At 42.5% G+C, this 24010-nt stretch overlaps 1 protein-coding gene across 1 annotated transcript in view; it reads left to right on the top strand.

The window, feature by feature from the left end:
* The window catches only part of tmem161b (transmembrane protein 161B), a 43713-nt gene extending 24562 nt beyond the window's left edge, over positions 1–19151 (top strand). Inside the window, exons 2-12 of the mRNA XM_029677454.2 lie at positions 5589–5692; positions 6733–6816; positions 9335–9432; positions 9627–9783; positions 11653–11804; positions 12204–12264; positions 12405–12545; positions 14150–14263; positions 14622–14796; positions 14921–15017; positions 15130–19151. Of these exons, the coding sequence (XP_029533314.1) occupies positions 5589–5692; positions 6733–6816; positions 9335–9432; positions 9627–9783; positions 11653–11804; positions 12204–12264; positions 12405–12545; positions 14150–14263; positions 14622–14796; positions 14921–15017; positions 15130–15413 (1467 nt within the window). The 3' untranslated portion in view covers positions 15414–19151. The remainder of the gene's footprint in view (positions 1–5588; positions 5693–6732; positions 6817–9334; positions 9433–9626; positions 9784–11652; positions 11805–12203; positions 12265–12404; positions 12546–14149; positions 14264–14621; positions 14797–14920; positions 15018–15129) is intronic.
* Positions 19152–24010: the final 4859 nt, after the last annotated feature.

The following is a 24010-nucleotide window of genomic DNA, read 5'->3' as shown; positions in this document are numbered from 1 at the left end:
TAGCTGTTTAGCTTTAGAGTGCATTCACTAATTTGTTTGTAAACCATTCTCAAGCTAGTTAGCTACCACATGTTCTTTTCAAACGGTCAACAGAGTAGCTAACTAGCAAGCAACAAGATATGCAAAAAAACAGACTAAAAACCACTTGAGAGCAAATAAATCCAATTTGACCGTCTAGTGTGCACGTACAGTGGTTGCTCAACTGAAAATGTTGAGATTATGCTGTTTGATTTAGGTAATTTGTGGTTTAGTACGGTACCCTGCGTCACTGCTTTGTTGCTCCAGACCAACGCAAGGGGGAGAGAGCACTGATTATGCTTTTTGGTCCTACTGTGTCTCTAACTGACAGTGAATGGGCGACATAAACCTAAATAGAAACTAATTGTGCACGACTGCACTATTACTTACTAAAACTGTTAAACTAAGGTTTTTATTTTATTTTGTTAGGATTAGTTTGCTCTTACTGTAGTACTGTAGTCCACTCCCGACTGTTCAGGTTGTATAGTGGTGCAACGGTCTAAGACGCTGCATAACAGTGCAAGCTGCATTGCTACAGATGCTGGTTCAATACCCGTGCCGCCATTGACTGGGAGACCCATGAGATGATTGTAGGTTTCTCTCCCTCTAAAAACATAAATAAATCATTCTAAATAACAAACGGGCTTAATTGACAAATTAGTAGCGATGTCTCACCCCATGTTCAAGAATCACCTTTTTCTCACCAATTTTACATTATTTGAAAAGAAAATCATCTCAAATATTGTTATTTTTAAACCTTGATTATTATTCATTTATGATTATATAAAAGCCTGCTGGATATTCTCAGATATATTATTAACCCTGTTATTAGCAGGACAATATATATTGGTCATGGCTCCCGAGTGGTGCACAGTGGGATTGCCTTGCAGTTCTCCAGCTGCATCCATTGAACGCGCAAGGTCGAAGGTTCAATGCACGAGGGCAGTGGCACGGGATGGGCCACAGAGCCGCGCACAGACCTGACCCATGGGTGGGGTGTGTGTGTAATTGGTTGGACTAGAATTAGAAAATTAGGGTGTAGAAAAGTTATGCTCTTAGTGTAACCTTTTAATTAACTGAGTAGGCTAGTTGAGAACAAGTTCTCATTTGCAACTGCGACCTGGCCAAGATAAAGCAAAGCAGTTGACATGTAGAACAACATAGTTACATGGAATAAACAAACATACAGTAGAAAAAAGTCTATATACAGCATGTGCAAATGAGGTAGGGTAAGGCAATAAATAGGCCATGGTGGCAAAGTAATTACAATATAGCAATTAAACACTGGAATGGTAGAATGTGCAAGTAGAGATACTGGGGTGCAGAGGAGCAAGATACATAATACAGTATGGGGATGAGGTAGTTGGATGGGTTATGTACAGGTGCATTGATCTGTGAGCTGCTCTGACAGCTGGTGCTTAAAGCTAGTGAGGGAGATATGAGTCTCTAGCTTCAGTGGTTTTTGCAGTTTGTTCTAGTCATTGGCAGCAGAGAACTGGAAGGAAATGCGACCAAAGGAAGAATTGGCTTTGGGGGTGACCAGTGAGATATACCTGCTGGAGCGTGAGATGAGGCGGGGACCTAGCAGAGACTTGTAGATGACCTGGAGCCAGTAGGTTTGGCAACGAGTATGAAGCAAGGGCCAGCCAACGAGAGCGTACAGGTTGCAGTGGTGGGTAGTATATGGGGCTTTGGTGACAAAACGGATGGCACTGTGATAGACTGCTTCCAATTTCTTGAGTAGAGTGTTGGAGGCTATTTTGTAAATGACATCACCGATGTCGAGGATCGGTAGCATGGTCAGTTTTATGAGGGTATGTTTGGCAGCATGAGTGAAAAATGCTTTGTTGTGAAAAAGGAAGCCAATTCTAGATTTAATTTAGGATTGGAGATGTGAGCCTGGAAGGAGAGTTTAGTCTAACCAGACACCTAGAATATGTGAATAACTACAAATACCTAAGTCAGAACCGTCCAGAGTAGTGATGCTGGACGGGCGGGCAGGTGCGGGCAGCGATCGGTTGAAGAGCATGCATTTAGTTTTACTTGCATTTAAGAGCAGTTGGAGGCCACGGAAGTAGAGTTGTATGGCATTGAAGCTCTTCTGGAGGTTAGTTAACAGTGTCCAAAGAAGGGCCAGAGGTAAACAGAATGGTGTCGTCTGCGTAGAGGTGGATCCAAAGAATCACCAGCAGCAAGAGCGACATCATTGATGTATACAGAGAAGAGTCAACCCGATAATTGAACCCTGTGGCACCCCCATAGAGACTGCCAGAGGTCCGGACAGCAGACCCTTTGATTTGACACACTGAGCTCTATCAGAGAAGTAGTTGGTAAACCAGGCGAGTCAATCATTTGAGAAACCAAGGCTTTTGAGTCTGCCAATAAGAATGTTGTGATTGACAGAGTCGAAAGCCTTAGCCAGGTCGATGAATACGGCTGCTCAGTAATGTCTCTTATCGATGGCGGATATCGTTTAGGACCTTGAGCGTGGCTGAGGTGCATCCATGACCAGCTCTGAAACCAGATTGCATAGCGGAGAAGGTATGGTGGGATTCGAAATGGTTGGTAATCTGTTTGTTAACCTGGCTTTCGAAGACCGTAGAAAGGCAGGCTAGGATAGATATAGGTCTGTAGCAGTTTGGGTCTAGAGTAGAGGTCGACCGATCACGATTTTCAACGCCGATACCGATTATTGGAGGACCAAAATAAGCTGATACCGATTTAATCAGTTGATTTTTATGTATATATTTGTAATACTGACAATTACAACAATACTGAATGACCAATGAAAACTAATTTTAACTTAATATAATACATCAATAAAACCAATTTGGTCTCAAATAAATAATGAAACATGTTTAAATAATGCAAAAACAAAGTGTTGGAGAAGAAAGTAAAAGTGCAGTATGTACCATGTAAAAAAAAAAAAGGTAACATTTAAGTTCCTTGCTCAAAACATGAGAACATATGAAAGCTGGTGGTTCCTTTTAACACGAGTCTTCAATATTTCCAGGTAATAAGTTTTAGGTTGTAGTTATTATAGGACTATTTATTTCTATACCATTTGTATTTTATATACCTTTGACTATTGGCTGTTCTAATAGGTACTTTAGTATTGCCAGCCTAATCTCGTGAGTTGATAGGCTTGAAGTTATATACAGCTCAATGCTTGAAGCACAGCGAAGAGTTGCTGGTAAATGCAGGAAAGTGCTGTTTGACTGAATGCTTACGAGCCTGCTGCTGCCTACCACCGCTCAGTCAGACTGCTCTATCAAATCATTGACTTAATTATAATATAATAACACACAGAAATACGAGCCATAGATCATTAATATGGTCAAATCCAGAAACGATCATTTAGAAAACCAAATGTTTGTTTTTTCAGATAAATACAGTTCCGTATTTTATCTAACAGGTGGCATCCATAAGTCCAAATATTGCTGTTACATTGCACAACCTTCAATGTTATGTCATAATTACGTAAAATTCTGGCAAATTAGTTTGCAACGAGCCAAGCGGTCCAAACGGCTGCATATACCTGACTCTGCGTGCAATGAACGCAAGAGAAATGACACAATTTCCCTATTTAATATTGCCTGCTAACATGAATTTCTTTTAACTAAATATGCAGGTTTAAAGAAATATACTTCTGTGTATTGATTTTAAGAAAGGCATTGATGTTTATGGTTGGGTGCATTCGTGCAATGATTGCTTTTTTCACAAATGTGCTTTTGTTAAATCATCCCCCTTTTGGCGAAGTTGGCAGTCTTTGTTAGGAAAAAATAGTCTTCACACAGTTCACAACGAGCCAGGCGGCCCAAACTCCTGCATATACCCTGACTCTGTTGCACAGAACAATTTCCCTAGTTAAAAGAAAGAAATGTTAGCAGGCAATATTAACTAAATATGCAGGTTTAAAAATGTATACTTGTGTATTGATATTAAGAAAGGCGTTGATGTTTATGATTAGGTACACATTGGTGCACCTAGTCGCTTAGGACATCTAGGCATGACACAAGTAATTTTTCCAACAATTGTTTACAGACATATTATTTCACTTATAGTTAGTTCCCTGTACCACAATTCCAGTGGGTCAGAAGTTTACATACACTAAGTTGACTGTGCCTTTAAACTGCTTTAAATTCCAGAAAATTATGTCATGTCTTTAGAAGCTTCAGATAGGCTAATTGACATCATTTGAGTCAAATGGAGGTGTACCTGTGGATGTATATCAAGGTCTACCTTCAAACTCAGTGCCTCTTTGCCTGACATCATGGGCAAATCAAAAGAAATCAGCCAAGACCTCAGAAAAAAATTGTAGATCTCCACAAGTCTTATTCATCGTTGGGAGCAATTTCCAAACACCTGAAGGTACCACATTGACCTGTACAAACAATAGTATAAACACCATGGGACCACACAACCGTCATAACGCTCAGGAAGGAGACACATTCTGCCTCCTAGAGATGAACGTACTTTGGTGCGAAAAGTGCAAATCAATCCCAGAACAACAGCAAAGGACCTTGTGAAGATGCTGGAGGAAACCGGTACAAAAGTATCTATATCCACAGTAAAACGAGTTCTATATAGACATAACCTGAAAGGCCGCTCAGCAAGGAAGAAGCCACTGCTCCAAAACCGCCATAAAAAAGCCAGACTACGGTTTGCAACTGCACATGGGGACAAGATCATACTTTTTGGAGCAATGTCCTCTGGTCTGATGAAACAAAAATAGAACTGTTTGGCCATAATGACCATCGTTATGTTCGGAGGAAAAAGGGGGAGGCTTGCAAGCCAAAGAACACCATCCCATCCGTGAAGCACAGGGGTGGCAGCATCATGTTGTGGGGGTGCTTTGTTGCAGGAGGGAATGGTGCACTTCACAAAATAGATAGCATCATGAGTAAGAAAAATTGTGGATATATTTAAGCAACATCTCAAGACATCAGTCAGGAAGTTAAGCTTGGTTGCAAATGGGTCTTCCAAATGGACCATACAAGCAAACTTCATACAGTTGTGGCAAAATGGCTTAAGGACAACAAAGTCAAGGTATTGGATTGGCCATCACAAAGCCCCGACCTCAATCCCATAAAAATGTGTGGGCAGAACTGAAAAAGCGTGTGCGAGTAAGGAGGCCGACAAACCTGACTCAGTTACACCAGCTCTGTCAGTGGGAATGGGCCAAAATTCACAAACCTTATTGTGGGAAGTTTGTGGAAGGCTACCCAAAACATTTGACCCAAGTTTAACAATTTAAAGGCAATGCTACGAAATACTAATTGAGTGTATGTAAACTTCTGACCCACTGGGAATGTAATGAAAGAAAGAGATCTGAAATAAATCATTCTCTCTACTGTTATTCTGACATTTCACATTCTTAAAATAAAGTGGTGATCCTAACTGACCTAAGACGGGGAATTTTTACAAGGATTACATTTCAGGAATTGTGAAAAACTGAGTTTAAATGTATTTGGCTAAGGTGTATGTAAACCTCCTACTTCAACTGTATGTATTTCATATCTGTCCAATTCCTATTAAATTATAACTTGATTTGTTTTTCCCTCCCTCAGGGGGTGATCGGTGTGCAGCTGGTGGTTACTATGGTAATGGCCAGTGTAATTCAGAAGATCATTCCTCATTATTCCTTTGCAAGATGGCTACTCTGCAGTGGCAGGTAATGTAGAACTCTGTACCTGACATTAATGTTTTTGGTGGTGTATTTAAGAGCCATGATTTAATCTCCTCAGTGGTTTTCCCATCAGAACAATTCATTTCAAGTCTTAACAATGCGGGAAATAGTATTTGCTCAATTTGTACACGGTCTCTTTATTCATTGTCTGCTGAAAGGGAATAAAAATAAAATAATAATTTAAGTTTCGTCGCATAGACCAAAGGGCATCATCAAATATTGGGAGAACCCGAGAGGACGGGCAATACAAATAAATCACCCGTCTCGTTTCCTCTAATTAGTGCGATATGTGTTTTTGAGTAAACAGCTCCCCAGAAAACGCTTAATAATTCACCAGTGTTTTTTTTTCTTTCTAGGAGGCTGTTGATGCATTTAAAAAAAAATACTTTAGCTCAAACAGGAGGCTCAGTGTTGCTTCAGAGAGATCTGCAATTAAGTTTCCCCTAATAAATAAATAAAGATGAATGAATGAAAACAAGCCCTCTATTCCTCCCTCATGCCTATGCCTCTCAGGGCTTGTGACAAAGTTAGAGCTTGCGTGAAATGTTAGTCTTCAAAAGGCTGCTCTTAAATTAGCTCTTGTTTTAAGTACAGTCCTCAAAGGACACGATAACTACCCTCTTTGTAAACTTCTGGCAAGTATTTGTCAAGGGTGTATTAGTTGTCTTGAATACATTGAATATGCTTTGAGGGATGTCTTGTGTGTATTTTCTAAGGTAAATTATCGCAAAACCCAGATTGTTCGCTAATTGATGGTCCTAATCATTTTCAATCATGAAGGCCTGGAACCACAAACAATAGAAGGGCTCACTTTTTGGGGTATGTGATGTATAACGTCACCAATACTGGTCCTAGTGGGCCATAGCCTGTGTAAATATATTGTTCTTGCACAATACAAAAAACACATGTATTGGTTAATTGATTGATGTGTAAAAGCCTGTCCACCCTTCATCCCTCAAGGACATGGGACCACTGGTGTAGTTCTAAAGCTACCTTGATTACTCACTTGTCTCCTCCTTTCCCAGTCTGCGGTGGTACCAGCACCCTACGGAAGATGAGTTGAGGAGCCTTGCCGGAAAGCAACAAAAAACTAAGAGCAAGAAAGACCGGTAAGGAGGGGGGTGGAGCAGAGGGGAGCGAGTGGCACCTCTCATCAAGCAGGAAGGAAAGGCAGACGTGTGAGATGGATGGTGAACACGGGCACGGCATTTGAGAGATTAAGCTGATGTGTTTAGGAGGCTTGTTTAAGGCCTGTTTGAAGTGAGAGGACTGACATATTTTTTTGTTTGCCTTGCCTGCGAAAATGGTCTCTGGCTGTCTTATGTTAGTGAGTTAAGGTGGGAGAACCTTGAATGGTTGGTCAGTTCTGGCCATGCAGGTGACATCTTTCAGTGGTGAATAAACCATAGTTTAAGACTCCCAACAAAACAAGCTTTAGGGCCAACCCCATGTAAGGGTTTCAGGTAGAAGTCATGACGATACTATGGCGAGTTCTGAAATAAGACTTACGTTATGTTGATATTTATTCCTCATCTCCATTTTGTGTTCATGCCTTTTAGCCTAATAGAAAGCAAGGTTTGGCAATGTGAAATGTCCTCAAACATTTGAAAATTAAATCTTATGAAGTTTATCTTATAGGTTCTTGCTTGGAGCCATTACGTAGATCTAGTCCAATTCCTAGGCCTCCATGAGGCAGATTGGAGCACAGCGCCACGTTTACTAACACGGAACCCAAACCGGCTGCGCGCGTGCGCTATCGTGAATACATGTATTGTGTCCCCCTACACCAAACGCGATCTTGACTCAGGTTAAAATATCAAAACAACCAATGACATTAATTTGGGGACAGGTCGAAAAGCATTAAACATGTATGGCAATTTAGCTAGTTAGCTTGCACTTGGTAGCTAATTTGTCCTGTTTAGCTAGCTTGCTGTTGCTAGCTAATTTGTCCTGGGATATAAACATTGAGTTGTTATTTTATAAATAAATTTAGAAATCCATGTTATTCAATTATTGCACCCACACTGCTCGCGCGCGCCAACGAGCATCTGCGTTGCCAAGGGCTAAAATAGAAGTCATTCCTATTTCTGACGCAGATCGCACTTCAAGTCCAGCTTCTCCCATCTCCTCATTGGTTTATAGAAGCAGGTACCCATGTGCCATCTCCTCATTGGTTATACCCACGTGGGTGATTGAAAGACGAAATGTTTTTGCCGGTTGTCATAGTAATACTATGAAAGTTTTTATATGCCAATCGCCATGTAAGTTCAATGATGAAAAAGCCTGGAAAAAGGAGAGATGACTAGAAACGATTTGGTTGGCCGTTTTATATGTGGATTAATTGTCGGCGTAGAGGACCTTGTGCATTTCAGGTAAAATAACAACTCAATGTTTATATCCCAGGACAAATTAGATAGCAAGTGCAAGCTAACTAGTTAAATTACCATACATGTTTAATGTCATTGGTTCTGAGTTTGTTTTGATATTTTAACCTGTGTGTCGTGATCGCATTTGGTGTAGGGGAACAAAATAAATGTATGTATGATGGCGCACGCGCACAGCCGGTTTGGGTTCCGTGTTACGCTTCAAAAACGGACCACTGTCCCTTTGCCTGCTTGTGCCACACATCTCCATTCCTTTTGTTGTGAAGCCAAGAACACTTTTTCCTGTCAGGTCCCCCAAAGATGCCTTGGACACATTTCAAGTTTGGCCCCAGTGTCTTGCCATAGTATTGTCCTCTGAATCCAGCACACACACATGGCTGAACAAACACTGCCCTGTGTCCCGGAGGCCCTCTAGAAAGGTTGGCTTGTCCAAGGAACAGCTGGCCCAGCCAGTGCCATGTGCTGCTCCTGCAGTCTTACTGCATTTTGCACCCTGTAGCCCTATGACAAAATATTGGACTTGTGAATTACATGGGCCCTACTCTTCACTACAAAAGAGCTAGCGTCAGTGCTCAGTATGCCTTGGTTGGGTTGACAATAGACTGGTTGGTTGTTAGACAACAAAACCGACGCGTGTACAACTATGGGCCAAAACATACTGTGTTGGCTTGGATTGTTGACAACATGTAAACTATATTCAGTCTCCAAATGTTTATTGAAAACATACATTTGCACTTGGTGTCTCTCAAATACATGTTTACAGTTGTTTGTTAGCTAGATAGCTTATTTTAGCCATATTAGGGTAGACCTGACATTAATCAATTAGACATTGTATCAATTAAAAGATACAACGAGCTGAAATGAGCCACCTACGATTCCTCCCATGGCAGCTTCTTGTCATTGTTGCTAACTATCTGACTGCTCAGAAACACAACACGGCCGTCTGCCTCATCAACGTGCGCACATAATACTTTGTCACGTTTTTCGTGACCTCCATGACGCTAGCCATCTCGCAGATGCCCAAATGACCTTGTACACAGATTAAGTTTGATATAGTCTGGGATATGATGTGTTTTTCTTTAATTTAGCCAGTAAATTGACACGATAGCAGTCGATTTTTAGAGGTAGACTAATGACCAGAAAAATTACACAGAGTACACCTGCCTGCAACATAGGACATGTCTGTCTCTCTCTTCCCCCATGTCTGTCTGGTATTGATTTGGCGCTCTGTCTTTTGTCCCAGGAGGAACAATGGCCACATAGAGAACAAGCCTCTGACCATTCCCAAGGACATAGACCTGCAGCTGGAGACCAAGTGCATCACAGAAGTGGACACGTTAGGTATGAGGCCATATCTACTGGCACCATTCAGTTATCCTCTTATCTTTATAACCAGTTTTGTTTTCCCCTCTTAAACCTCAACAAATCTTCATCGTTCAGTATTTGAGCACATCATCACAGTCCAGAATTACTGTCATAAATCAACCAAGTAACAGAACAGTAAATCAGTCATCCTCCTCTTCGTCCTCCTGCAGCGTTGCACTACTTCCCAGAGTTCCAGTGGCTGGTGGACTTCACGGTGGCTGCCACAGTGGTGTATCTGATCACAGAGCTGTACTACACAGTGGCCCAGCCCTCTGGGGAGATGAACATCAGCGTGGTGTGGTGCCTGCTCGTCCTCGCCTTCGTCATGCATCCTTCAGTCAGTACATCGTCCAATCCCTTTTTCTCTCTTTCGATCATTCCTTCTATATAACATCCATCTGTCACAATGTCCTGCTGAACAGCGATCCAGGTCTAGAGGTTGTCGGGGTTTCAGTGGAACCCCAGTCTCAACGAATGGCAACGTTTGACAAGCCAAGTCATTAATGGCGAAACGTCTATTACATAACAAAAAGACATTACTGCGAACAGTGAACGCTGTTTTTTTTTTCTCTTGCGACTATCACATGCACGATGGTACGTATTCTGCTGTTCTATTTATTTATTTGCACACTGCTCAACGTACCTCGAAAAGACTTTACTTTCATTAGAGTTCTTGCATTTAATCACTCCGTGCACATACTGAGAATCCTACCTTTTGTTCCCTACCTGTTGCCGGTTAACATCTCTTTGTCTGTGAGAGTGTAAAAAAACATGTGAGAGAGAGAGCCTTGATTGTTCCCAGGTTCCATTTCAGCAGGCAGACGGCAGTAAGTAGCCATAAACTGACAGACACAGCTCCAGCCACTGCCTGCCACCACATGCCTCCCTGCTACTCTCTTCTGCCGACGCGTCACCAAATCATACGCATTATCCTCCGCCGCAGTCCGTGGGGATCAATCTTTCCCACGCTCCCTGGCTGAGTGCGGTCAGAAGGCATGCCATTTCCTGCGTGCCTGCTGAGGAAGATTGGAGGCCCAATTTTCACAGCCCACCAGACTGATTTGCTTGGGAAAAGAGGCGACTGGGAGTGGGTGGTACGTGGAGGAGGGGTTGCACGGCTAGGTGGATGATGAAGATGGTGTGTGTGTGTGTGTTAATGGCACACTTGATTTCATATTCCCGTCTCGGGCGACCCTCTTGGAGAAGTAAAGAGCCAGAGGCTGCAGCCGGGAAACTGTTGTGTTAACCTCGACTTAACACACGTCAGCCATGGAATGGAATCTTAAAACTGCCAAATTGGAATGGATTTAGCAGATTGCATTTTTTGTGAAGTTACAGTATGAGGTATTGGAACATTGGATTCTTCCCAAGCTCTGTGATTTCCACCTAACAGAAAGGGATTTCAATAAGTGTTGATGAAGTTGAATGCACAACAGGTAGACATCCCATTGAGTGGCCTGTTGGTTAGCCTAGATTTATCCTGACAATCAGTGATGGTATAACGAAGTGGGCTAAAGCTACTCTCGCTGAAATGCTGCATCGAAATTTGCCACTTGCGTTCTGTGGCTGCTTCCCAAGGTGTATTTAGGGCTACATTAGAAGCTGCCTCACTGAGATCTGATAATGGGGCTTCATTGCTCCTTTGAGAGAAACTAGCTCTTAAGTTGTCAGGTACTTTTTTTTATTTTTATGCAGCCTTTAGTATCCTGGTTGTGTCCCCCAGGAAAAGGCTAATCCATTGGCTTGCCTACATTACCATGATTCCCCATTCAGAATGGCCTGAGAGATTGCTATGTGGAATAAAGGCTGAACTCCATCACCTTGGAGATGCGAGGCAGCTCTAGAAGCACGCTATGTCCTTACTTAGCACCCTAGAAACACTGCAGCAAGGCACCGCAGAAAACACCATTCTAGTTCTGAGGAAGCCCGGCCCATTGAGCCTCATGGTAAATGTGTGACAGCCTCTGCTTAAGAGAGTGAGAGAAGCGAGACTGTGTGTGCGCATGCTTGTTGCAGGGTCACTGTCGAGTACTGTTGCGTGCTTCTGATCCTTCGAGTCCATTATGTTAATGAGCCACCACCATTACTGCAGAAACGTCTCTACACGGCCATGGCTCACAGCAATATGATTAGTAGGCTATATTTCATGAGTGGTGTGTTTCTGCTGGCATTTTCCTTAACTCCCCTGCCCCACAGTAAGACCCTGTTCTCCCTGACGGCCTTCTACTTCAAGCTGGAGGAAGGTGGCGAGCGCTCGCTCTGCATCACCTTCGCTTTCTTCTTTTTTGTCAAAGCCATGGCCATCCTCATCGTCACTGAGAACTACCTGGAGTTTGGCCTGGAGACAGGTGAGTGGGCGATGAGCCATCTGTCAGTATGGCTAGCCCACAGTGCTCTTCCGTCCTGCACATGGGTCCTAGTACAAAACATAGCACAACATTTTGTAATGGAAAAAGAAAACTAGCGTTTTCGTCCCGTTTGCTTCCTAGTGATTACAACCCTTGGGACCCACAGGCTGTTGTTCCAGACCAGTACTAACACATCAAGTTCTATCCAACTAGCTGTGTTCGTGATGAGTGAACAAAAGCCTGCAAACTCTGTGCTTCCCTAGGACCGGGGTGGAAGAACACTACATTAGAGGAATAGATTAAATCTCTTACTAGATTCCATTTGTTTTGTCTAATGTACTGTAATTGTTATTTTTCTGGGCATTTTTAAAATGTAATCGTGTTTTCATTTCAATCTAGGTTTTGCAAATTTCTCTGAAAGTGCCACACAGTTTTTGGAAAACCAGGGGTTAGAGTCCCAGTAAGTATGAGCTTTTTTATCAGTATGCATGGGTCTTGAATCTAATTGACTCGTGGACTGTGTGTGTGCGCGTTTTCACAAGTTGTATGACTGTGGCGTACGCTTTAGCCCAGTACAACTGGGTCTGTTCTTTTCTCCAGGGGTCCCATATCTAAACTCACCTTTAAGCTGATCCTGGCCTTGCTCTGCTCTCTGATTGGTGCATTCCTCACCTTTCCCGGCCTACGATTGGCTCAAATGCACCTGGACGCCCTCAACCTGACCACAGCCAAAGTCACACAGTGAGTCCCTCTCTTCTCTCCTCCTCACCCTCTCCGCAGTTACACTGTTGTCCCATTCATAAATGGGCTGGTTGAAGTAGGTGTGAGTTTTTAAATTATTGTTTTTTGTGGACCCCAGGAAGAATAGCTGCTGCATCGGCAAAAGCTAATGGAGATCTGAATAAACCAATAAGTAATGTGGTCTACTGGCTGGTCCTCAATGAGTGTAGATTAGAGGTCGACCAATTAATCGAAATGGCCGATTAATTAGGCCGATTTAATTGGGGCCGATTTCAAGTTTTCATAACAATCGGAAATCTGTATTTTTTTTACACATTTAATCTTTAACTAGGCAAGTCAGTTAAGAATACATTCTTATTTTCAATGACGGCCTAGGAACGGTGGGTTAACTGCCTCGTTCAGGGGCAGAAAGACAGATTTTCACATTGTCAGCTGGGGGGATCCAGTCTTGCAACCGCACAGTTAACTAGTCCAACGCAATAACGACCTGCCTCTCTCTCGTTGCACTCCACAAGGAGACTGCCTGTTACGCAAATGGTGTAAGCCAAGGTAAGTTGCTAGCTAGCATTAAACTTATCTTATAAAAAACAATCAATCATAATCACTAGTTAACTACACATGGTTGATGATATTACTAGATATTATTAAGTGTGTCCTGTGTTGCATATAATCTGACTGAGCATACAAGTATCTAAGTATCTGACTGAGCGGTGGTAGGCAGAAGCAGGCACGTAAACATTCATTCAAACAGCACTTTTGTGCATTTTGCCAGCAGCTCTTCGTTGTGCGTCAAGCATTGCGCTCTTTATGACTTCAAACCTATCAACTGCTGAGATGAGGCTGGTGTGACCAAAGTGAAATGGCTGGCTAGTTAGCGTGCGCTAATAGCGTTTCAAACTTCACTCGCTCTGAGCCTTGGGGTGGTTGTTTCCCTTGCTCTGCATGGGTAACGCTGCTTCGATGTGGTGGCTGTTGTGTTGCTGGTTCAAGCCCAGGGAGGAGCGAGGAGAGGGACGGAAGCTATACTGTTACACTGGCAATACTAAAGTGCCTATAAGAACATCCAATAGTCAAAGGTTAATGAAATACAAATGGTATAGAGGGGAAAAGTCCTATAATAACTACAACCTAAATCTTCTTACCTGGGAATATTGAAGACTCATGTTAAAAGGAACCACCAGCTTTCATATGTTCTCATGTTCTGAGCAAGGAACTGAAACGTTAGCTTTCTTACATAGCAAGTATTGTACTTTTACGTTCTTCTCCAACACTTTGTTTTTGCATTATTTAAACCAAATTGAACATGTTTCATTATCTACTTGAGGATAAATTGATTTTTATTGATGTATTATATTAAGTTAAAATAAGTGTTAATTCACTATTGTTGTAATTGTCATTATTACAAATAAAAAAATATTTTTTTTAATCGGCCAGTTAATCTGTATTGGATTTTTTGGTCCTCCAATAATCGGTCGACCTCTAGTGTAGATGATAGTATGCCATAAACATATAGTGCTCATACAGTATTCACATTGTACTCCTGGATAAGCAAAGCGTTTTACTGACAAGAATATGTGACCATTTATTTTGTTCTTCTCTTCCAGGACTTTGCTTCATATCAACTTCCTTTCCCCTCTTATTATGGTACTGCTGTGGGTGAAGCCTATAACCAAGGACTACCTCCTGAATCCTGCCCTGGGGAAGGAGAGTATGCCTTTGTAAGTTCACCTTGTTTTGTTTGTCAGTACATTTTTCAACCACATGCATGGTCAAAGGATGAAGCCTTCCCAAAGTTTCACATCTCTGTAACATCTCTTTCCACCTATCCCTGTCACTCCTGGCTTTCATACCCTCACATTCTCTCACACACTATCTCATTTATTTTTCCTTGACCCATCGCTCGCTCGCTCACTCACTCACTCACTCACTCACTCACTCACTCACTCACACACACTTGCTGTGTATGACTCCTCTCTCACACACACACACACACACACACACTTGCTGTGTCTGACTCCTCTCTCACTCACACACACACACACACACACACACTTGCTGTGTCTGACTCCTCACCAGGATGACTGAAGAGACCTATGACACGTTGCGGTTGTGGGCCATCCTGCTGCTGTGTGTACTGCGCCTGGCCATGATGAGGCACCACCTCCAGGCCTACCTCAACCTGGCCCAGAAGGGCGTGGAGCAGATGAAGAAGGAGGCGGGACGCATCAGCACCATTGACCTGCAGAAGATGGTGAGTGGCGCCTCAAATCAGCCAATCATTTGGCCTTGACAGATGGGCAGAGTATGATAAAACAAATGGGGTTTTAAGAGTTCCTCTTGACAGGGAGTACTCTTTTTTTTCTTTTGTTTCCAAGGTGGCCCGTGTTTTCTACTACCTATGTGTAATCGCACTGCAGTATATGGCACCCTTGGTGATGTTGCTGCATACAACCTTCCTGCTAAAAACCCTAGGTGAGTTTGGCACATCATCAGAAATTATTGCTCATATATTAAATTGAACCATTTAGCAGCCGTCATTAGTCCACCACACTGCTAATGTAGCACCCTACTCTTTGTGTTATAGGTGGACACTCCTGGGGGGTGTACTCTGAGGAAGACCTCCCCTGCCCAATGGAGATTAACTCTGACCCTGCTGTGGTTGCAGCAGCAACTGCAGCTCCAGGGCTGGCTGTGGTGGCCCAGGCATCGGTGGTCCAGCTGTCGGTGGCCCTCGGGGGCCTGCGAACAGTGTTCACCCCCCTGCTTTTCCGTGGCCTCCTCTCCTTCCTCACCTGGTGGATCGCTGCCTGCCTCTTTTCCACCTCCATCTTCGGCCTCTTCTACCACCAGTATCTCATGGCGGCATAGCAGCATTCCCCCAGGGTCAGGGTGGTGTCCCACTGGGCTCTGTTCCAGCCCCGTTCAGAAACGACTGTGTGGGGCAGGGCTCTAAGGACAACCATTCTCCTCTCCCACAGCCACGTCACTCATGACCATATCTCCAGAGAACCCCTGGTTCACCCCCCAGTGCTTCCTTCATGGATGACTCTTAACTTGACTTTTACTACCTTTTTATTTTGAGAGCAGGATTCACAAATCCTTAACAAAAAGACACTAATATAAATGAGAGTAAATGGTAATATTTATGTGCGTACAGTCTTAAACAGAGCAGCAGAGAACCTTGTGGTGGTGGTGGTGGGGGGCTGTGGATGTTGTAAAGGGATGTGTGAACTAAAGCAGCCAATAAGAGGTCACCACTGCGATGCTTGTCCTACTGGAGAAGGAGGGGACACCTCACTGGGAGAGTCCCTGCTGAGATCCCGTCACTTGAAACTGTTAAATTTAAATATGTCTAACTGGCTACCAAGGACGAACATGGGTTTTTAAATGTACGTTCCTTATGATTTCTGAAATATTTTATCCCCCCTTTACTGTCCCTGGTACAAACTGAGCCATACTGGAAGAGCTGAGAGAAACGTGTGCCCCTTCTGACCAGTTGTGACGACAGTCAGGGAGGGCAGCAACACACAGGCCTTGGTCAAGGGAATGGTACGTGTGAATGTGAGTAAGATCCCTGCTGTTAGGTTGGTGTACAACTAAAAGGGCATTTTGATCAATAGGAGAAGTGTCAAGTCAAATGCCAATTGTAAGCTACAGCCTCTTTCCTCCACCCTCCCCTGTCCCCGTCCACCCCTTGTAGAGCCAGTAGGGAAACTACCATTTTTAGGTCTTCTGTTTTTGTTTCATGGATCAAATTGTGAATTTAGAAATGTGTTTTTATTTGAATGAGCTGCCAAGTAAGAGTGACCCCTCCAGTGGGCTGTAAGATTTGATGACTGATAGTTTTACAGCAACAATGCGGCCTTCTGTCTTCAGAGTCCCCATGAGGAACCAATAGAGCACAAGTGTGTACTCAGAACAAGATATGCACAAGTGTATATGTACAGACTTTCATAGGCTTACTGACACTCTCTCACACACACACACACACACACACATAGTCACAAGCTCAAACACAGGGATAATTGTCCAGCCCGTTCAGGAGTAAAGAACAGTTGTCTGGACAGAGTGGTATACTACATAGCACGGTCAATGAGTTAGCCAGATAACTTTGTCAAACAGTTTATTTAATGGTTCATTGAGAAAGCTAAACATAGATACAGTACCAGTCAAAAGTTGGACACACCTACTCATTCAAGGGTTTTTCTTTATTCTTACAATTTTCTACATTGTAGAATAATAGTGACGACATCAAAACTATGAGATAACACATGGAATTATGTAATAACAAAATAAGTGTTAAACAAATCAAAATATATTTCAGATTCTTCAAGGTCGCCACCTGTTGCTTTGATGACAGCTTTGCACACTCTTGGCATTCTCTCAACCACCTTCACCTGGAATGCTTTTCCAACCATCTAGAGTGAGTTTCCACATATGCTGAGCACTTGTTGGCTGCTTTTCCATCACTCTGTGGTCCAACTCATCCCAAACAATCTCAATTGGGTTGAGGTTGGGTGATTGTGGAGGCCAGGTCATCTGATGCAGCACTCCATCACTCTCCTTCTTGGTCAAATGGCCCTTACACAGCCTGGAAGTGTGTTGGGTCATTGTCCTGTTCAAAAACAAATGATAGTCCTACCATGCTTCACGGTGGGAGCCACACATGTGGAGATCATCCGTTCTACTCTGCGTCTCACAAAGACACGGCAGTAGGACAGATTTCCATCGTTCTAATATCCGTTGCTCGTGTTTCTTGGACCAAGCAAATCTTTTCTTATTATTGGTGTCCTTTTAGTAGTGGTTTGTTTGCAGCAATTCGACCATGAAGGCCTGATTCACACAGTCTCCTCTGAACAGTTGATGTTGAGATGTGTCTGTTACTTGAACTCTGAAGCATTTGTTTTGGCTGCAATCCGAGGTGCAGTTAACTCTAATGAACTTATCCTCTGCAGCAGAGGTAACTCTGGGTCTTCCATTCCTGTGGCGATCCTCATGAGAGCCAGTTTTATCATAGCGCTTGATAGTTTTTGCGATGGAACTTTTTATATATTTAAAAAACACTTTTACCCCTTTTTCTCCCCAATTTTGTGGTATTCAATTGGTAGTTAGTCTTGTCTCATCGCCGCAACTCCTGTAAGGACTCGGAGAGGCTTATGTCGCGAGTCATGCGTCCTCCTTAACACCCCAACCAAGCCGCACTGCTTCTTGACACAATGCCCTCTTAACCCGGAAGCCAGCCACACCAATGTGTCGGAGGAAACACTGTACACCTGGCAACCTTGTCAGCCTGCATGTGCCTGGCCCGCCACAGGAGTTGCTAGAGCACGATGGGACAAGGACATCCCTGCCGGCCAAACCCTCCCTTAACCAGGACAACGCTGGGCCAATTGTGTGCTGCCCCATGGGTCTCACAGTCGTGGCCGGCTGACTCAACCCAGTATCTCTAGTGGCACAGCTAGCAACTGCGATGCAGTACCTTAGGCCACAGCGGCACCCGCTGCCACTACTGAACTTGAAGAAACTTTCAATGTTCTTGAAATGTTCCCGGATTGACTGACCTTTATGTCTTAAAGTAATGATGGATTGTCGTTTCTCCTTGCTTATTTGAGCTGTTCACTGCAAAGGGTGGCTACTTTGAAGTATCTCAAATATAAAATATATTTTGATTTGTGTTTCCCTTTTTTGGTTACTACATGATTCCATGTGTTATTTCATAGTTTTGATGTCTTTGCCATTCTACAATGTAGAAAATAGCAAAACTTCAGAAAAACCATTCCACGAGTAGGCGTGTCCAAACTTTTGACTCGTACGGTATGTTTTTGGATGTCGAGTACGTTAGACCGTGCCCATTTCAAGCTTTTAAAGAGCGGTCAAAAGTCTTCACTTGTTCTTATTTATTTGAAAGGTGGAGAGTATGCACACTATGAATGTATCAATCCTGCCTAATTTCAGATGTTTCTTTGTGATGATAAGAGCGTCTGCTAAATGACTTAAATGTAAAAATGATAAATTATTGGTATGTGATTTTAATTTGTACCCTCAACGGTTAATGACTGCACTTGGCTCCTATTCCTAGCCCTATGCCTCGTGATTAGGTCAACAGAAGATTCTTTTTTTTTTACCTCTGAACACCATGTTTTCTTTTGTGACCAACTTATTTAGTTTTGTCATTTTTCTTTTTCAGAGGGGGGTTACAAGCACTAAAACAATCAAATAAAAGAATATGAAGCTGACCCATCCCCCTCCACCCGCCCACATCCTCCCTACCCACTCGGAAACTGGGTTTTAAGTTCAATATATTTTGGGGCCTGTAAAAAAATATATATAATCTTAACACCAAACATTGTATTATTGGACTATGATGTTTTCAATCAGTTCAGAAACGTGTACAAGACAAATCGCATCTTTTTTAGATATATATTTCCCCTGATATGTCAAAAGTAGCTGGGATACTTTTACAATCCATTGGCCAAAAAGGTGTTGTTTGCCTTGTCTGTCACCACTTTAGTGTTTTTATTTAGTTAAAAAGTATTACTATTCCTCCATGTATTTATTTTTTTCTGGTTTAGTTTGTCTTTAATAAATTCCAATCATTACCATGTGTTTTGGAATTTGGTTTTGATCTCAATACTTTTTATTTACTGACTTACTGGTTGATAATTGGCCGGGATGAAATACTGCACAAGGAAAAGCTATTTTATTGGCCCAGAGGCTTATTATCCCAGAGGCCCCATAGGTTGCGTGACTGTTACAAATAGTTACTCAGCTTGAGGGTTACATTCAAGTCTTTATTATCTTTTTAACATTTTGAACAGGTTTGTTCTGAAATATCAGTGAGGACCTTTTTAGACTGCTGTTCACTTGAGCTTTCCGCATCAGAGGTGTGGACATTGCAGGAAGGACCCACTTTACCCACCATAGGCATGGCATATGGCACCTGTTCTCGACAGCTAATGCAGAAATTTGCCAATGGACAAGTGTTAAAATGAGGCCATGTGAGAATATAGTGTCTAGACTCCTAATAATCCATATGTTACCAGTGCAAAACATTAGCTACAGTTTTAATTTTCTCCTAGTCTTTTAGTATTGTTAGGTAGTGTTCAGTACAAAAAATGTTGGACAACTTCAGAAACGGTGCCTTCCAAAAGACTGTGTAATGTGTCCTTGTCTTGTCCCTCCCTCTGTCAACCCCTCTGTCGAGGCATTGCGATAAGTCAGTCAATGGTTGTGTTCCCCTGCTCAGACGTTGCAGCCCTCAACCAATGGTTGTGTGCCACGTCATCGATTGACAGATTTCTATAACGTATGATGTAGTTAGCTGATACTTAAAATGCCTATCTATTCATTAGCAATGCCTGGGCAGTGGAACGTGCCCAATGTGTTAAGGCTCACCCTGTTATTGTCAATCCAAAAAGGCTGCCGTGCATCACCCAGGTAGACTTAAACATTGGCCATGGATGGGTTGAGTTACATCCATACAATTTTGAGTGTTTTTAAAACCATAATGAAAAGTGCCAGATGAATATATTCTGAACAAAAATATAAACACAACATGTAACAATGTATAAGATTTTACTGAGTTACAGTTCATAAAAGGAAATCGGTCAATTGAAATAAATTCATTAGGTCCTAATCTATGGATTTCACATGACTGGGAATACAGATATGCATCTGTTGGTCACAGATACCTTAAAGGTAAGGGAGTGGATCAGAAAACCAGTCAGTATCTGGTGTGACCACATTTTGCCTCATGCAGCACAACACATGTCTTTCGCATAGAGTTGATCAGGCAGTTGATTGTAGAATGTAGTTCCACTACTCAGAGGCTGTGCGAAGTTGCTGAATATTGGCGGGAACTGGAAAAACGCTGTCGATCCAGAACATCCCACACATGCTCAAAGAGTGACATGTCTGGTGAGTATGCAGGCCGTGGAAGAACTGGGACCTTTTCAGCTTCAATGAATTGTGTACAGATCCTTGTGACATGGGGCCGTGCATTATCATGCTGAAACATGAGTTGATTGCGGTGGATGAATGGCGCGACAATGGGCCTCAGGATCTTGCCACGGTATCTCTGTGCATTCAAATTAGAGTCAATAAAATGCAATTGTGTTCGTTGTCCATACCAAATTCCCACCGCTACCATGGGGCACTTTCTTGCAGTCAGCATGCCAATTGCACGCTCCCTCAACTTGAGACATCTGTGGCATTGTGTTATGTTACAAAACTGCCCATTTTAGTGGCCTTTTATTGTCTCCAGCACAAGGTGCACCTGTGTGATTAAACAGCATGATAATTATCTTTTAGATATGCCACACCTGTCAGGTGGCTGGATTATCTTGACAAATGAGAAATACTGATGTAAACAAAAGTGAGCTCAAAATTTGAGAGAAATAAGCTTTTTTTGGTGTACGGAAAATCTCTGGGATCTTTTATTTCAGCTCATGAAACATGGGACCAACACTGCATGTTATATTTTTTTTCAGTGTAATACATACAGTATAATTACTGTTAGTTTGCATTATGACACTACGCCCCTGCTTTTATTTAGCTCAGGGGTTGTCCAGATGGCGGGGCAGACTTTAACCAACTGTGAGACAACTGCAACTGTTACTGTTACAGTAGCATGTGTAACCTGGCCACAGTTAATAGCAACAACATTGTACTGTTGCATAGTTAAACAGAAGTAAATAAAGAACTGTACTTTAGTAAGTGGCCTTGTTATTCAAGATGTTTTGGTCCCTTCTGGCTCAGTCCAGGTTTGGTCCTCACAAGGTCAGCGCCAGCCTGTCAAGTACATTGATAAATTCATTGGTCTGATAAGCCTCTCACTCTAGATTACTTCGTGTTCCAAGGCCTCAAACTAGTCACGTTTGAGAAACACATGTTCTACTCCATTGTAAACCAGATGCTCACGATATGGTGTTCAATATAGTTTTTTCATCCTATATTTTGATTTAGCCCAGAATGTCACGTTAGACTAATTGGAAGTCCTTGTATTACCTGAAATTGGCTAAATCAATCTATTGATTTGCTTTGCCTGTCCTCCGTTGTTGGGGTGGGGTGGTGTGTTGTAGGACCGGGGGGTCATTCTCATCCAACTCAAGCATTATGAGGCATTCATTGGATAGTGCAGGGGAGCTATAATAAAGCCTGTGAGTGCCATTGTCCATATTCCATATGAACAGGAGAAACTGGGCCAATACATTCATTTCAGAGGCAGGATCTCAAAACAAACCTCTGGAGAGGTTCCTTTCTTTCCCTTGAGAGGGGCCTATTCAGACCAGTCTGTTTCTCTACAGAGGGCCACAGAGCACCCCTTTGGGGGGTTTGGCGTACCCCTCCAGACCCCCACCACCCTATTCCACAGCAAGAATGACAGAACCTTCTGGAGAGGTGTCCCTTTAATCGCTAGCTCTCTGTCTGAGGGAGAATAGGAATTCCACCATTGTGTTATTGGGATTGTGAGAACTAGTAGCAATGAAGAGGAGCTACTCCATCAATGACCTGACCTTGCGGATTGAATGGCCCAAAAGAGGACATAACATTTCCCTGGAAGCCTCTGATCTGTTTTTATAGAACATTAGCAATTCTACTTCAGATTTGGGACAAGGAAAAAACGTGGCCTGCCGAAAGGGCCGTCAATGAAATCAAGGGCAGATCACACACACCATTTTTATAGCTTGAGCCCAGCAACAGCTTTTGTTTTCTCAAACCTGTAGTCTATTTGCAAAATCATTATCATTTGAAGCAGGGTATAGACTGAATTTGTTTGATTTGGTGTACCTTACCATCTCATCTTACCTAAGTTATGTACACAAATAAGACCCACATACTCCCTTGTATCACATTTGACTAAAGATAGACAAAATATCTTGGCCAGAATATTTGCAATGCTTCAAAAAAAGATTCCTAAAACATATTGTGCTACTGAGAGTGAACATCAAAAGGAATACTACAGTCTGTGAACAATCTGTGAATGGTATGGTAATGTCAGTAACACCAGTAGCCACAAGCTTATATAAACCAAACATGACCTTAAAGAGGCAGTGCAGTTAAAAACATGCTTTTCCAGGTTTTAAAAATCAAATATCCACACTATGAGGTTGAAATAACACTCTGAAATTGTGAAAATTATGATAATGCCATTTTTGTGTAAGAGCTATTTGAAAAAAATGCCTTGAATTTCAGTCTGGTTAGCCCAGATCAAGACGTCACAATCTGATCTGATTATTCTGACCAATGACCAGTCATCTTTGATTTGTATCCTCCTACTTTGAAGGGTAAGTGGGGGGAAATAGAGTCTAGACCAGGGCTGCCCAACCCTCTTCCAGGAGATCTACTTTCCTGTAGGTTTTCAGTCCAACCCTAATTTAGCAGTTCTGATTCAGCTATTTAAGGTTTTATTGAGCAGCTAATTAGTAGAATCAGGTGTGTTAAATTAGGGTTGGACTGAAAACCTACAGGATGGTAGAGCTCCAGGAAGAGGGTTGGGCAGCCCTGGTCTAGACGATCCTATCCACCAACCAATGGGGCGGCAGGGTAGCCTAGTGGTTAGAGTGTTGGACTAGTAACCGGAAGGTTCAAACCCCCGAGCTGACAAGGTACAAATCTGTCGTTCTGCCCCTGAACAGGCAGTTAACCCACTGTTCCTAGGCCGTCATTGAAAATAAGAATTTGTTCTTAACTGACTTGCCTAGTTAAATAAAGGTAAAATAAAAATCAGGGCTGTGTATGTAAATGTATTTAAATTCATATTGACACGCCCACACAATCAGACTGAGAATTTCAATGTCAAAAGGAGGCTCAGGGAAACAGTTGTTTTCATGAAATAAACAAACAGTGATTCATAGCAAAGAGGAAGAGGCGAAGAGAGAGGGTTTACTGTCAAAATCCAACCACAAAAGTAAGACCACGAAGTGAGGAAATTTTGTATGAATGTCATTAAGAAAGTTTCGAATATGGTCAACAACAAAAAATCATTGCTAATTTGCCACAAAGCTTATTTGATCGGATAGAAGTTTCGCGAAGGTGAGGTTGTTACAAATGCTCTGATATAAGTGGACACACGTGACATTTCGGGAACTCACAGGCGTATCTGCCCTCTTTGGCTAGAATGGTCCCACCTGAACTCGCCTCCTCCTGCATGCCTTCTATCTTTGAGGACATATACTTCCATTGTTAGAGCAGTCACTTGACTATCTTGTCAGTATAATAGAACATCTTTGTCCATAGTAAATGTAGTAGGCAAGTGGGGGAGGGAGGGGGTCTGTTGGTCTACAGAACATGCACACAAAAATGCAATTTAGGACCTGGGGATTTGCTGTGTATGATCTTTCAAACCCTTTTATTTTTGGATCTTATAAAGGCCTTTGATATTGTGAATCATGAGGTCCTCCTATCCAAACTATCCTCCGTTAATGTGTCCACTGAAATTGTTGTTTGGATGTATTCCTATCCCC

The sequence above is a fragment of the Oncorhynchus nerka genome, linkage group LG13 (assembly GCF_034236695.1).
Source record: "Oncorhynchus nerka isolate Pitt River linkage group LG13, Oner_Uvic_2.0, whole genome shotgun sequence".
NCBI classification, from domain to species: domain Eukaryota; kingdom Metazoa; phylum Chordata; class Actinopteri; order Salmoniformes; family Salmonidae; genus Oncorhynchus; species Oncorhynchus nerka.
The sequence above is the reverse complement of the archived record's forward strand: the minus strand, read 5'-3'. Positions and strand labels throughout refer to the sequence as shown.